Source organism: Myiozetetes cayanensis, unplaced genomic scaffold, assembly GCF_022539395.1.
Source record: "Myiozetetes cayanensis isolate MyiCay16 unplaced genomic scaffold, myiCay2020 scf10, whole genome shotgun sequence".
Lineage (NCBI taxonomy): Eukaryota > Metazoa > Chordata > Aves > Passeriformes > Tyrannidae > Myiozetetes > Myiozetetes cayanensis.
The window spans coordinates 24998517-25015224 of NW_026086605.1; the positions used below are offsets into that span (position 1 = coordinate 24998517).

At 39.9% G+C, this 16708-nt stretch overlaps 1 protein-coding gene across 9 annotated transcripts in view; it reads left to right on the forward strand.

Annotated features, from left to right (window-relative positions):
* Positions 1-7820, forward strand: part of ZMIZ1 (zinc finger MIZ-type containing 1) — a 344245-nt gene extending 336425 nt beyond the window's left edge. For all 9 annotated transcript variants that reach the window (XM_050335676.1, XM_050335717.1, XM_050335708.1 and 6 more), the window contains one exon: positions 3345-7820. In XM_050335676.1, coding sequence (XP_050191633.1) covers positions 3345-3452 — 108 coding nt within the window. In that variant the 3' untranslated portion in view covers positions 3453-7820. The remainder of the gene's footprint in view (positions 1-3344) is intronic.
* Positions 7821-16708: the final 8888 nt, after the last annotated feature.

The window sequence follows — 16708 nt, forward strand, 5'->3', positions numbered from 1 at the left end:
AGCCTCTTCCTCGCGCCAAGGCAGGCATCTCTTCAGGTGGCGGCTCAGGCACCGGGCTGTGAGCCATGGCCTCCTTTCCCCCCTCCCTCGCTGGTTGGGCTGTGCTCATCTAGACCCTGAAGCCATCGCAGTGCCTGACCAAGAGGAAGGACACAGCTGTGTGTGGCTCTGACTGTGGCGATGCTGTGCCAGGCGAGCTGTGCACTGAGCCTTGCGGCGTGCCCTGGCCAGCAGGAGGGGGATCTCTGTTGGCTCACCCTGTGGCACTGTCCCTGCTCCCTGCAGCCAAAAACAGTCTGTGCCCACCCATACCTGCCCCTGCAGGTGGCTCAGCAGCACAAGTTCTTCCTCCCAATAGGCCACACAGGAAAGTAAATAAGGACGTCTTCTGCCTCCTCAGTCGCTGTGGGAGGCAGCTCACAACTAAATAAAGATAAGTCTGTTTTTAAGGCCAAAGGTAGCCTTCCTTCTCTTAGCATCCGTTCAGTGGAGTTGGAATTTAATTATCTGAGGTATCTCTCTGGTTAACCATCTACCTCCCAGAATATAAATCCCTTAGCATCTAGGATTGGATTTTTGTTTGAGTCATGCATTCCTGTATGTGTATCTTCTGTCTGTTCCAAAGTCTGCTGCTGCACAGTGAATTTTTGTAGAGAAATGTTCGCTTCTGTGCTCCAATTTGTATTTGTATTTGCTGTTGCTGTATGCTTACATCTTGTCAGTCACACAGGAGCAGTGGGCTAGCAGGTAGCCTCACAGAGAGGAGGGAAGGAGTTAGGGGACACATAGAAGCTCCAGGATGCTACAGGAACAGTGATCAGTAAAGTAACTTCTGCTGTTTCACACAAAATAGTCACATCTTTTGGGAACAGTAGTTCATGTGGCAGTTAAGAGTCCTGAACCCTTAAGGACCCCATACAAGCAATACTAATAGGTGAAATAAAAACTTCTCTTTTTTTCCTTCAAATATTTAGGAAACATTAAGTATGCTTTATGGGTCAGGCACCCATTTTTCGATGAAAAGCAAAGCACAAAAACTTGTACAGTTATCACAGTACTGTGGTTATCACTGATGGAGGATTGCTGATTTCTTAAGGGAGGCAAGTGCTGTACAGTGTGGGGAGTATACTTATTGGAAATTCCTGTGAGCTCAGGCATGATCAGATGGATTATTTTAATGGTTTAACTTCCAGCGGCTGTGTTTGGAACCGGGCTGAATTAAGTCCCATGCAGGAAAGCAAACAGGAGACTGTACTATTGGCAACTTGGTCCACTCCTTACTGACACAGTCACATTAATTCTGTAGGAATCCAGTGTGATGCAGTCTAAGGTTTAACCTGGGTTAAAGGATCTATCTCCTATAGATACAGATATAGTCAGAGGAGGTCTGCACTTGTACTTCAGACAGAAGAGTCTTAAGACTCAAATCACCAGTTAGACCTCTCGAATTTGCGCTTCAGGAGCACTGGGTATACCTCTCCGAATTTTGCCCCTAAGTCTAACAGATTTCTATAGCTTCTGCCCCCATTGTCCCCTCACAGCCCCTGGTGCTCCTCTGTCTCTTATCCTTGCTGCAGCACAGCACTCTGAGCACCCAGCAAGTCCTTCCCGAGGTTCTCACACCAGCTGGGCAGGAGGCAGGCTGTGCCACCTGGCCCCTCTGCCTGACGAAAGCCGAGGTCACCCTCAAAACTTAAAAGACTTCATCTTCACAGATTCTGAGCGTCTTGTTTAAAACTGTCACCTTCCTTAAAAACAAACAAACAAACAAACAAAAACCCTTGTATACAAGAATGAGTCTCAGAGACTTTCAGTTTTTAAGAATTGAGTTGTAAAAGTGTAGGAAAAATTCAGTAATTTTTTACTTTCTCCACACTTGGTGGGGCTGTAGTTTTCTTTTGGACTTCTGTACTAGGTATTCATAAAAAATTATGATAGGAGGTGAAGTACATTTGAGAGTCTTACATCTTTAGTCTAGTACAATGACAATAGCATTTTTACCATGGATAAAAGGAGGCAGTGTTTTAAGAAACACATGCCTTCTGGGAGATTCTGTTATGTAAATTTGACATTGCATTTTTTTCAAAATGCTTAAAAAGCAGTAGTAAACTTTCTGCATTTCATGTTTAGGTGATTGAAAAATGTGTTCATCGCTATAATGTTAGAAGATGAAGTTGCATTTGAACAAGAGTATGCACAAGAGTAATAGAAGCATATAAATACAATATTTATATGCTAAATGTGAAGCAGTCAAGCTTTTGGTTTTATAGTATTTGAAAACACAGAACAATTTAAAATTAATTTCTCGTACTTATTACTGAGTTTGTTAAAGCATTCCATATTTTTTTGCCTTCAACACAACACAGCATATAAAGGGAGTTTATTGCAAACTCTTCCCTGCCATTTTTTATATATGACACTTTTACTTTTGACTAGGAAATGGTGAGATGTATTACAAAGCAGAAAACATTGATGCACAATCCAGGAGTTACAATGTGCTTGTCATCTGTCAGATCAAAAAGAATCTGTGTGATGGTTGGAGAACCAAAATTTTCTACTCGAAATATAGTAGTAATAAAAATAAAAATTGAAGCCCCACAACTATACCTTTTGATACTTTAAAGCACTGTGTAGATTTGTGCATCTTCTGTTGGATGTTATGCCTTTGACCCTTTAAAATGTCTGGAATTGCATGTAATGCTGTAGTCAAGTAAGCACTTCAGCCACTGTAAACTCCCTGCCATAAAGGAAAAGGACTCACCCAGCTGCCTTGCCATTCCTATCCCCGTACTCCTCCTCAGCTGTTTTTTTACCACTCTCCTTGGTTTGGTGGTTGTTTGGGTTTTTTTCCCCCTGGGCTAGTTTTAACCCTGGGTGAGTAGAGATGCAAGCTTTGGGTGGTCATACTCTGATATGTGCAAGTCAGACAAGTCTTTGCTGATCTACCTTAAAGCTCAAATATGTATTACTCAGACTGCCTGTTTCAATATTGTTTGATATAAAACATGCATAATGAGCATCTATCCAGAAGTTTTTGTCAGCATTGTTAGCCAGAAAATATACTTTGTTTGATGATGAACTTTGTGATGGGGAGGTTGATTGAGGAATCCTAATTGAACTGATAAAGTAATTCACAGGTGAAAACCGAGTCATACAGACTTTCACAAACAAGTGGATACTGCATCATCTTAGGATATTAGGTTTGTGATGCTGCCTTCTGATTTATTTGTTACGATATATTGTTATGAAAACCATTTTCCAGGAATGTGTGGTGTTTAATCCCTTTTTTTTCTCAGTTGTATTTCTGTTATCTGTAATTTCCCTTTTATCTTTGTATTTTATAGCTGCTTCCAGAACTCACAAATCCAGATGAGCTGCTTTCATACCTGGATCCTCCTGATTTGCCAAGCAATAGCAATGATGACCTTCTGTCTCTCTTTGAGAACAACTGAAACCATATGTATTCTCCCATCCCTTTCACTTGTTCACACGTGTGTGGCTGCACAGCGAGGAATCTTAACACTCCTTTTCCACAAGAGAAGAAAAAAAAAAAACTCACAACCTGATCCAATGGTGCACTCCCTGCTTTCTTCGTCTCAGAACTGCTTTTGTTAGCTTCAAAGACTGCGAAAGTGACGGGAGAAAATAATACAAAAATTAAATACATGCAGTAATCTCCGAGTCTGCCGTGTACATGTGACAAAGAAGCATAGACAGTTGTGCAGCTATTGGAAACCCCATTTGGTGTTCATCCTCTAGAGAGAGAGTTCTGTGATAAACATGGTGTGAAGTATCTTGGCAAAACCGAATCTTGGCAAGGGAAGAAAAGGCAACAAAATGGAACTGTCTTTAATTGACCAGTCTCAGAGTGTCCTTACAATGCTTTGTTCTTCCATTTTTTTGAAACTGTATCTCCCTCTACCCCACGTCTCCTCTGCCCCCCTCCAGCCACAGGTTTGCGTTGGAGTGATTGTCCTGGCCACACACAAAAAGAAAAAAAAAAACAAACCACATGTAAAGCTCAAAAAAAGCACAAATCCTACAGTCAAGTGGCAAAGATAGGGAAGACATACAGGCCTGTTAGAGGGAGCCAGCAGTTTAGTGAATGCAACTTCAGTATCAGAGTCCTGAGAATCTCCAGGCTGCAGCTGTGGGTGTCGGTATTTCTGCAAGGGCAGGGATCTTAACCACGTCTTTGCAGAGGATTCCTCTGGCCAAGCACACAGATTGGAAACACCCAGGAAAAATTAAAAAAAGAGTTTGCAATGTGTACGGATTTTTTTGTGGTTTTGGTTTCAAATCAGTACCGTTTCTGGCTGCATTAACATCCAGCAGTAGAGATTGCTGAAACAGATCTTTTTGCCGTGTATGCCATCTGTAATGGTAAAGAGAGGGAGGGGGGATGCAAACCAAGCGGTTCCTGATTATTACCTACAGCCTTCGGTGCCCCGAGAGTTTGTCACTGTCTGTACTGCACAATGCACAGTTAGACAAGTTGGGTTGAAGGCAGCGAGGAAATCATTGCAGGATGGAGGGAGAGTAACATCACTATCTGCATAATTATTTTTAATAATCAGCTTGAGAAGGGGCATTGACATTGGACAGACATTTTGCAGCTTCATTTTTGTTTTGCTTTGTGTTCTGTTTTTGTGACTGTTACAGATACGTCAGCCTTTTCCTTTTCTCCTCCTTCAGTTTCTTTTTTTAAACTTTGGCTGCTGGAATGAGCTCTTTCTCCTGAAGGACCAGGAGTGGGGAGAATAAGTAACTGTCAGTAGATTGCTACTGCCCTCAAGAGACCCTGCTGCCACAATCACTGTCTTGCCCCTGTGATCTGTGCTTCTCGTGTGGTTGCTGCTCCTGCATGAGCTTCATATTGCTTCTGTGCCCATTTCTGTGCTCTTTGTCTCTCTCTCTCTTTCTCTCTCTTATAAATGATGTACAGTAGCTGTGTAAGAAGTGCATGTGTGCCAACTTTGCCCTCGTGGTGCAACATTTCAGCTTTTGCCCACTGTACAGTTATTGGTTTTATTTCTTTTTGTTACTAAAGCAAATTTGACCCTGCTCCTTTTCCTCTTCCCAAATCCAATCAAACACCGTTCGTTTGCTCGCCACAATACGTTTTAAACTGAAGTGCCAGGCAAAATTTGGTTTGTTCCTGTCAGTTTGACTAGATAGCTTCCTAGCCCTCTGTGTTTAGTTTGCAAACGCTGTAAATGGCATGCTCTGTGCTTACGACTCTGGATTTGCTTTCCTCACCAAAGTCACACTTGTAAATTCTTTGTGGTTTTTGTTTTATTTTGCTCTTTTTGTTAACGTTTCCCACTACTGCTGTACATGCGTCGTGATATATATATGCTAGTCAGCAGCACCTTGCTGTAGATATTAAAGGAAATGGCGGTTTAGTTCTTTTATTTTCCAGTAGGAGTATTGAATCTGTCAAACGTATTATGTAGAGATGGTCCCACACTTATATTTTTCCTCTTTCAAGTTTTTTTAAGAAAAGCGCTGTTCATTATGCAAAATCAATTATTTTAAGAATTGCTATTGTAAATACCCTTGTGAATATTTTAGTATCGTCTTTGATAATATTCAACATTTTCATGATCTGGTTATACTTTTGCTGGTGTTTTTAAATACCTTGTGTGAAGAAAAATATGGGTCCTTTTTTAAAAAAGAAAATTGAGGGTTCTTTAACAGAATAAGGGAGTTGGGTTTTTGTTTGGTTCCCCCCCCCCCCGTTTTCTTTTGATAAGTTAGCCCAAATTTCATATCCATTTATGTTTGAACAAATTGATACATCAGGCAGTACCTGGATAATCAGGACCAGCTGTGTCATGGAAACTTTATAATAAGTGATTGCCTTGGGAAAAAGAAACCCCAACTAACTGACCGGTGTTCATGGGCTGTGGGTGATTGTGAGCTGGTAATGGCAGAGAGTTTGTTCGTTTGCCCAAGTGAGCAAAACACCTTGGACCAGCTGTCTGACCAGGTAAAGATGCACTAAGGCAAGCAGCAAATCTGTAAGGTACCATATTTATGTCACTGTACTGGTTCTTTGGTCTCTGAAACTGGGGCACAGAAACACTTTGGGATGTTGGTGGGTGGGGGAGGGAAACAGTATAGTATATTTTATTCTGCTTAGAAGTGTCTTTTTTCTTATGTAGGCTTGACAACCTGTAGAGGATCTCTGCGGAATATTAAAGATACCTTGGTGTAATACATGGTAATATGGTTGTGGTGTGGTCCTGCTATCACACAATTCCTAGGAAAGACCGTTCTTCAGTTGCGGATACAGATGTGTTTTGTAGCCATTTTACTGTAGTAGTTTCCCCCTGTTTTTTCCTGCATTTTTTATATCCATATTGAGGTCATTTGCAGGGGTGGCTAATGATAAACTGACTTCGTGCCCTTAGAGTTCGGGTTTTTTTTGTTTGGGGGGTAAGTTTCTTAAGCCATAGTTTTGGGAATAAAGAAGATTTCTCACTATTAGCTGGAACCGGTTGCTCAGATTTTTTTTAATTGATTCTATTTAATGCTCCATTCTCCACTGATCCCTGAGCAGCTAAGTTAGTCACCTGAAATGAATTTTCTCTTAAACACAACATTAGTATTTTAAACCAGGTATGTTAAGGATTGACCTTTTGCTAACTGGTAGTATTTAAAATGTATCATTTAAAAGTACCTGTTGGAAAGCGTAAAGGGAAAAAATACCCCATAGATATTAGCAATATGTTTGGAGCAGTGTTGGCATCTGCTTTGTACAGTAATAGATAATTAAAGCGGACGGTTGACATTTTTAAACTTACAGAAACCTTTGGTTTCTAAGCAGAACTTAAGAGAGAAAACAACAATTTTTACCCATCACCCAAATGTTGGACATTTGAGACAGTTTTAAAACTTGTCAGCTAAAATCAGGTACTGTATAGTGAAGTCAGTATGAAAAAGCTTCTAAATGAAAATTTAGTTATTTTTTTATCTGTTCACTGCCATGTTAAAGTTTAGAGAAAAAAACCTAGCAAATAGGGTGATTACAGTCATTTCTTTTAAAGCCTAATTATTATATGAGATTCCAGTAGTATTTTTATTCTTCTTTTTTTGTTTGTTTACTTTTTAATCGTTTCCCTATTGAAGTTCATCTGGGAAAGAACCCACAGAGATCTACAGTTCTGCTGCCAAGACATTATTAATAGGACTGACAGATACACGCCAGTGTCTGCAGCGGAGACTCAAGGGACAGCTGTACATATGTAAATGACAAATAGAGACATGTTAACAGAAACGCATTCATTTTCCTTGGAATGTGCATTGTTTTTATTTCGCAGGAAAATAAAAAGCTTGAAGCTCCATCTTATGTGGAAAATGAATCCTGTTTGTTAGCGTTTGTGGAGTCTCAGCATTTGTTTCACTTTCACTTCTGTAATATACTCTGATCCTTTGTTTTGTTTTGTTTTATCTACATGTAATATTTAGCTTACGTGTACTAGTCTATCACCTGTGTATTTTTAGGGTGCTACAGAAATAATGAAGAAAAATACGGGGATTAAAAAAATTGTAACCAAATTCATACTTTATACAATTTTTGATATCACGATCAGAGGGAGAATTAAAAAAAAAAAAAAAGTACAATCTGAGGTAACACGCAAAAATGGCCATTGTCTTTGTTTGTACATTGTATGTACAGTACAATGCAATCATTTCATACTTTAAACTGGTCAGAAAAAATAATTGTGATTTTTAGTCTTGCAAAACTGTATGTAGTTAGATGATGTGACAACCTAATATTTATCTAATAAATATGTATTCAGATGAAACCTGTATATTAGGTGTTCATGTGGTTATTTTGTATTTAAAGATCAAATTATTTGACTATTGCTAGACATTTATATACTCTGTTGTAACACTGAAGTATTCTCATTTGCTCATGTTAAATTTTTTTTTTCCTAAATAAATTTGCAAAATTAAGGTCTGGCTAATTGGCAGCTGCTTTGTAAATTTTCAGTTTCTTTTTGAAACCACAGACTTCCCCTTTGCCCTGGTTTGTGTTAATGTGTGAAGTCAGTTGTGCAGGGTGTACCTTTTTCAGCAAGCAGGACTTGCTGTGGGCAAGGTAAGGTGGGAACCACCCTTAAGAAGAGACAGAGAGTAACAGAAAAGATTATGATAGGCACGGGATCACACAGCAGAAAATCCCTGCTGGGCAAGATATTGGTGACTTGCTGCTCAGCATGCAGGGCACTACCTATCTCCTAAACAAGTAGTAATTACTTTGAAATGAAATCTTCATGTGATAAGAATAATGGAAAAGGAGGGCTTCTCTTTGGTGTTGGCATCTGTGGAGGGTTAAACATGCAACACCTTTGTTTTAAATTCTCACCATTTTTTCTTTTCTTTCAATTGGAACCTGTCATTAAAGTGAAATGAGTGACCTTGGAAGATGACTGAGACAATTTTTTTCTTAATGCAGCTCCATCTTAACTTTGGTTTCTAAATGCAGTTTTTGAGTTACAAAGTCTGCTTAATTGATCTACGTGTTCAACTGTAAGCAGACTGCTCTTGACAGGAGGAGTGCACACAGGGTCATATCAACAACAGCCATGGCGTGCACAGGTCCTGTCCCAGTGGAGTTCTACACCGTATGTAGCCATGGCCACAGACATCAGTCAGTCACTTTGCATCTGAGAACTTGCTTTAAACAGGGGTTTACTGAGTATCTCAGTATCTTTATTTGGCATTTTCTGAACCCAGCTTTGAAATGCATTCAAATACCTAGGAACAACCTAACCTTTTCAGAATATGAGTATCTATGCAAGCATGTATAGCATCCACAGCTATTGTTGATTGAGATACACATATGTATATAAATCTAGACTAGGAATTTATTTTATCAAAATTAGGGAAAATCGTTTGTTTCTGACTCTCAGTTTGTACCTTCCTTGCTGGCAGTACTCATTACAATGTACTTTTCAGCTAACATAATAAAACAGTGTACTCAGTAGTGAAACAGAAGAATATTTATACATTCCAGCCAATAATTAATAAATATTTTGGGTTTGGTATTCTGTTTTCCTGGACGCACCCCAGAAGTGTCAGCGAGACATAGTGCAAACTCACTTTGGCACTGTACAGATGGAGGAAAGTACAAAGAGCTTGAGTGATGTCCTAACCACTGTACATTTTTCAAGCTTACTTTGAAGTCTGAGGAGGCTACGACAATTCTGAGAGTGGAATTTCTCCCAGATGTCACCTGAGGACCCCAGGACAGGTACAATGTGCGTATCCAGTTGTTGCTGCCATCTCCTGTCCCACATCCTGGCAGTGTGCTCTGTGTCATGCACTCTGCACGTGCTTCCAGACAGCCACCTACACAAGTATCTGTCTGACTTCTTTTTCCATGTGCTAATCAATTGTTGAGCAACTTCAGAACAGTCCTATTTCTCTACTTTTTTTCTGTACTCTTCCTCATCAGTATGGATCTCTGAATTGTGTTTTGTTTATGCCCCTTGTATTCTGCTGCCATACAATTAATTGTGCTTTTTACAGGACTAAGAGACTGAAACCAATTAGAAAGGTGGAAGAGGGACCCCCTGTTTCTTTTCCACTTGGACAATGGGGATTGGAGTCCTGTGCATAGAGCCACTTGCTTTCCTGTAAAGAAGTAAGCTATATAGCATATAAAACAGCTGTACAACTCTCACCTGATATGCTATGTAGAATTCTTTTATTTGTTATCCTTCTCTGTTTGCCTTTAAGAAATGTATTTTTACATTTGTGTACCTACTCTTATGTTTCTCTGTATATTTAACCAGAACCCACTTCTATCTGCTTAAATTCCAAGGCTGTACAAGTCTTCCTGTATTGTGAACTTCCAGTCATGAGCCTTTCTTGCTTACATTTTGAATTATTACCAATATATCCCCTTATTACAGTTTTCCACTTTCTGAAATCCTGCTGACTCTTGTGTAGATAATACTACTAATGCCTGTCATTGTCTCAATGCACTGTTCACAGTTGTTCTCTCTAAAAAAGAACACAGGATTTTCTGTGTATCAGATGGACCACTGAAAGCTTCTGCTGAGATGTCTTGGCTCCATCAGTCTACAGAATTTTCCAGGGGAATATACAAGTAGCCCACAAGGAACCTAATCAATTATGCAATTTCATTTATAAAGCAAGCAGGCAGCAATTAGGTCATGACTCCTGCAGGCGTGAGCACACAGCAGGGCACAGGTGGGGTGACTGGTTGGTTTGCTACGTAGTTCATTTGCATTTCTAGAAACTCCTTGCCTAGATTATAATAATTGGTTTTCTCCTATTTAAGTCCAGCCTTCTGTTAAAATCCTTCTCTTTTGCGGACTAGACGAGACTAAGCTCTTTCCCTGTTTGTTGAATATGTCTGCTTGGTTTGTCCAGTACCTTTCCAAATGCTGAACTCACTGTATTTTTTGATAGATCCAGTTACAGTAAAGTCAGCTTCTCCAGAAACATTATTTACCACTTCTAAATACCCTGGTTTCTCTACACCCTTTTGGCTTTATTAAACATCCTCAGAGGTAGATATGGGATTATCAATTATGGTTTTCCTCTAGGTCAAGAGTTTTGACCAGCTTCATTTTTAATTGAATCTCACAGTCTAGACTTTCCAGTTTGTCCATAGCTGTTTTATGATGTCAGTTGTTTTCAATTTTGTTAGACTATTCTGGCACATTTATTTTAATTTGTCACCCTGTTCTCATATCAACACATTATTTTAAACACAGAGACAGGCTGCTAATTTTAATAAATTTTAACTAGTTAAACACTAGAAAAAGCCAATTTTTTTTTAAATATACAGGCTGTTGTTAGGATTATATCCTTTTTGTTTTCTTCATTTGGTTTGTAAAATCTATTGAAATTCCCCACACTTATTTAATATAATCCTGGAGTTGAAGTCTTATTGTGTTTTTAACACATATTTAAATTTATTCAACTTTTTTACGTTTCAAATTTATAATCAGTGCTCACTTCCTTACTTCTGTGTTTCTCAGAATGTAGGTTTTTAAGGCATGCAAAATCAGTGAATTTTGAACTTGCCCATTTACCCCTCTGATGAGTTTCCAGTGACTGGTGATAATACCTAGTTCCAAAAATTATGTTTGATTGTAAATGGGAGACACGTTAATTTGCATCTGACAACTTGTGAGCTCAGTTGGAGGGACATTGTGTATTCAGATGTTGGTCACATGCAATTATGTCATGTAAGTGTGTCATAATGTTCCATGCTAGCTAATGTAGTAGTGCTGTTATATGCTGAAGGTAAGAGATCCTTTCTGTAGAGAAATTGCAAAAAAAGCGGAGAGGAATCTCAGAGATTCTGTTATGGTGAGGTTGGTTCCAGCAGAGCTGTTCATTACAAAATAACTGGTGGAATTTTTTTAGCCTTGTTACATCTGTGAAGCTTTTCATTTCTAGGTGATTCTTGTTCAAACTGATGCTATCTGGCCATTTTTAGCTTTTAGATTCTGTTGTGAAGTTTTACAACTAAAAACCACGTCTATGATTATTCTTAGAATTAGTTTAGAGCAGACAGGATGATTCATCTTGTACAAGGTACAGAGGCAGCTGTTTACCTCAAGGAGTCATTGTTCAGATTTGCACACAAGACAAACTCAAGGAAAACCCAAGGCTTTACCAGGCAGCCGATTAAAGCAGAGCTCTCGAGAAACAGTACAGAGAAGAAAGGTCGTAAAGACATGGCAGTGTAAGGAATATAATTGTATAGAGAGCTGCCAAATATTGGATAGGGGGAAAAGATCAGAAAAAGGGACCAAAATTGAACCAAAGACACATGAGAAAATAATTTTAAAAAATCAAGTACTATAGTGGGGATGGAGAATGAAAAATATACAGTTGGAAATCTGGAGTGCTGCTGGTGACGTGCTGCGTGGGACCATGGGTCCCACATGGCCCTGTGCCTCTTGGGAAAATTGCAACCATTCCCCGCTTGAGTTGCAAGTAAAATTAACTTGTAAAATTAATTTTTTACATCTCAACCTAGAATGTCCTATTACCACCCTGTCAGTCTTAAAAGGCTCAATGCATGATGATCTTCCCTTTCTTTCACCTGTTTGCATTCAGCGAATATAGGAAGTGTCTGGTGCACCTCTGGTTTTGGTTTGATCCATTACATATTTGTTGTATCACAGAAACAAGACGTGGTCAGTGGAGTCACCCAGAGAGGAGGCACAGCAGGAGGTGGTAGTGGTGAGAGAACACACGTAGGTTTCCATGCAAGTGGGTGTTGCAACAGCCTCTCGGGATGGACAGGATGCAGTGCTGACTTCCACTCCCCAGGGAGGAGCACCTGAGAGTCTCCTTTAATGAGTAGTTCCTGTGCAATTCCATTTTCAGTAAGATCATCTCAAGCTCCAGGCTCATCTAACTCATACAAGGTGAAGTAGCATGACTAATCAGTTCTAGAAGTATTTCTGATACTTGTTACCTTATTACTTGTTCTTCAGACCAGAGGTGGTAAATTAACTGAATCGATCCCTGTAAATTTCAAGTTCTCTTATAACTGACATTTCCGTGGTTTAAAAGGTAGAAGAGCTCCCGTAACTTTTGCTGTATCTTAATACTATTTCATAAGTATGCAAAGTATCTCCCCACCCACTGGCAAACCACCTATCCACATCCCAGAGCTTTTTGAGGCCACTGGGAGTAATAGCTGCGTTTTTCTTGTAGCCTAAAAACATGCATTTAAAAATGTCCTACATGCTTCGCCAGGCTGTTGTGATCTATCTGCAAGTAGCTCTAGTTATGTAAGGATGAACTTCTGGGAAGCTGCAGGCAGCTGCAAGGTGCCCTGGGTGCTCTGTAAAGGCACTGTGTAATCTGACATATTAGCAGTGAGCTTCCATGCATTATGCAGGGAGATGGAGTAATGAATTCCAGGCAAGCAGTGTCACTCAGAACTTCTGAAACGAAAATGCTAATCACAGCTGTAAAGAGCATGAGTGGATTGAGCTTTTTCTTGTATGACTATTTGTAGGTAATTAGTATGAAGTCATGAGGGGAAACTCCTCCTTTATGTACAGGGTGTGCTGGAGAGAAGGTTCACATAGTGAGCTGAGTTACTACAAGTTCCTAAGAGGAAATCTTGATAGGGGGAAATATTTATTAGCATTTTTTCTTTACATCTGTAAGTGTACCTGTGTGGCTACTCTGTGCTCTTTGAGCTCTTGTATAGTTTAATTCCACACTGCAATCACTTAGTAAAATGGAAAGGTCTTTCATCATCTTCCCCACTCTAGTCCCCATTCATAAATAAATACATATCATAGATACAGATCATAGAGATTCTTTCCATGTCTTAACTCATCTTCTAGCTTAGTCAAAACCTTGAAGAAAAAATTAGGCTGAGTCTTTTGAAGTGCAGCACAACCAGTCTCTGCAGGTGAGGGGTGGGAATGCCCACTGCAAATTCCTGCTCTCCTCACTTAAAATCAAGCTGAGTACCTGTCTGACCTCTCCCTCTGCTAACAGTCCAGATTAGCCGAGTCCTTGAGATAACCATGTCCCAGATGTGCAATCAATACCATGGGAATTCCCTGTATCACAGTATCAAGTGATGTTCCTGTGAAATGCACATGACAGTAGATTGCTGCAGCCTGTATTTGAGTTTTTATTTGCATGGTCCAAGCATATGGCCCCACGAAGAGCATATCAAAGCACGCCACAGACAAAGGTGAGTTCCATGTAATTGCACTGTTGCAGTTGGTAGGTTGCAAAATGTGGTCTTGCCACAGCTGCCAAGATAAATCCAACAGCAGCAATTGAAGATTGAATAATACATCCAATCTATGTTTCTGTGTCACAAACAAGTAGGCACACAGTCGGAGTCAGGAATGTGTATCACCTTTTTACCAGTGCAGTGTCTGTCTGCTGGGGTAACACCATTTCAAGACCCTTGAAATCAAAATTCCCAAATTTAGGTCATCTTTCAAGAATTTAATCTTTCTGTTTCTTTAGAAGAACCACTTAACCACTGTTATTGTTTCATGCCCATCTTGGCACAATGGTGGTAATATCTACTTAGTTACTCAATAGTCTTGTTTATGACATTGGAAGTAATGTATCAGTATGAAGTTCCGTTGTTGCATCATTGAAGGTTCTTTTTCCTAGGCAGAAATTTCTCTGCTATAACACAAGAAGGGTCCTTTCATAGGTGTGTTTCTAAAAATATCTGTTTAGAAACTAAATTCCAAAGGGTCCTCCTTGTTTATCCGTCTATAACTTCTATATCTTTTTTTGAGATAGGAGAGAGAGAATATGATGAAATCTGTAGGGCAGGTACCCATCTCCCTGACAGCTCTGCTGAAGCACCTTATCTTGGTCTTTTGTTGGTGCAACCACATTCTGTTGCCTATCTAATCTAGTGCGGTGTGTGCTCGTTTTCCAGCCAAATGTACTTATCTCCTAGCCACATGTTGCAGAACTGCAACAATGAACATATCTTCAAATGGCTGTGTTCTAAGGTTCCCTAAAATAATCTCAGTTTGCTGAGCTAACTCTAAGCCTCACTTGGCAGTGATATAGTGGTCTTTAACAGTTTTGGAGACCTTTTTCTGTCCTTCTTGGAAAGTGACCTCTGTAACTCACAAGTTCCTAGTCAAACTGTCTGCATGAGTTTTAATTCATCTGACTCTGCAGGAGTAGGCCATAACAAGTGATTTAGTGGCTTTATTGCAAAAGCTTAAAGATAATAATTCAGTCCATATTCTCAAATTAAAAAGTCACCACTGTGAAAGAGAGCTGGTTTGCCTTCTCACCAAGTCTGCAAATGAAGAAAACTGCATTATTTGTTCTACTGAAGACATCTATGAACTCTTGCAAAACAGTTCAAAGCTGTTCTGCCTGTGTTTCCCAAGTGTGAAACAGGATGGTATTTTCTTTGGCTCATCTTTTGTCTTGTTTATTAAATAATAAATCCTTCAGGGCTAGAACTGTCTGTTGTTACAGGTGTGCACAGAACACCTAACTTTGATTTGGGCTTCTAGTGGATACTGCAGTTAAAACGTTAAAAAAGGGGGTGAGGTGTTTTATGGTCACTAGAGAAAGTCCAAAAGTGGACTTGAAGCTGAGAGGATATGACAAACTAAGTAGAAAATTCATACTGATTTAGCTACTATTCAAAAAAAAAAAAAAACACCTTTAGATTATTAGTAAAGGGATAGAAAATGGCACTGTATGTACAAAGTAAGTCATTGTTCATCATCTTGGATACTTGATCCCAAAAAAATCCATAAAAGTGGAACAGCTTGGAGAAGGCAAATAAAGACATGGAAGAGCTTTCTTTTAAATAATAATTGAGTTGGCTGTGACTTTTCAGTCTTGAAATGACTGAGAGGAGAAGAGCTTAGGTCTGTATGACAAATACCAATCAACTTGCCTCCTCCAGCACAAGTAAGGTAGCGGGAGCAGTATTCAAAACAAACAAATTCTTGATGCTCTGGCCAGCAGGCCTGTGGAATGGCAGCTTCCAGTTCATTGCCAAGGAACTGCTTATGCTAAGAGTTAAGACAGGTCCAATGAGTGGATACATATACAGGAGGAAAAAATGATTACTACATACCAAGGTCACATCCAGCTTGGGAAGTTCTCTGGAGTGAAAGCATACTGCCATATATACACCCCTCCCCTGTTTTCACTCTTTCTTAGGCATTCCTTTGAGCACTCAGGACAAGATGGACCTTTTGACATAGCTTAATATGGTTCTGTAGTTACAAAGCATGGTACCTGCTATGGTCATCCCTACGACATCGGCAGTTCAGGGGCATGATGTGAGGCTGTGGGTCTGTCCCGAGTGTGTGCCTGAAAAAATTTCTCACTTGTTTGTAATTGCATGTTGTAGTTCTGCCCTGGTTTTTGTGGTCAGGGCAGTGCCTTGATTGACAGCTTTCTGTCATTTCAGTGAATGTCACTGATGAAGGCACTTTTAGCTGCTTGACACAAAGAACTTCAGTGGGATTGAAAGTTTACTGTTCCTCACACAGGGGCTATCATTGTATGATTCTGTCATATTGTAATGCATGGCTGCATTACTCCAACCTTCATTATAATAATGTATAATACAAGGAATGTGAAAATAACTATTAGAATAACCCTTGATTTTCTTTTTTTTTTTTCTTTTAAAGACATTTTGTGATATTACAAATTTGAAAAACTTTTGGAAGTGCTTATATATGGAATCAGGATGAGAACTGGAGAAGATTTGAAAGTAATATTTGATTGAAATATGTACCAAGTATTTTCATCTAAGTTACTAAGTTAGGAAAAGTTAAAATGATAGCTGTTGTTATTTTCATATAAACCCCATGAACAATATTTCACTATAAACTATTTAACTTGGCCTGCTGTTACTCTCTTTTGTAATCCCTGGGGCAGGTTTCCCAGCAGAGCCAAGGCTGGGCTGTGGACCGATGGCGTGGCGCCCCGGGGCTCTGCGGTGCCGGGGTGACTCAGGAGCGCCCGCCGGTCCCGACGCGTGTGTGCCGAGCTCCGGGATGCTGCCCGTGAGTAACGCGGCACGGGCAGCCCGTCACTCCCGGCTACCCCAAACCCGTGACGCCTGCACGGCCTTCCCCGCCAAGGTGCTCCGCGGACAAGCCCAAAGGGGCTGCGTGTGAAATCATGGAACTTTAGATATAAACTTCGCCGTCTCTGTCGA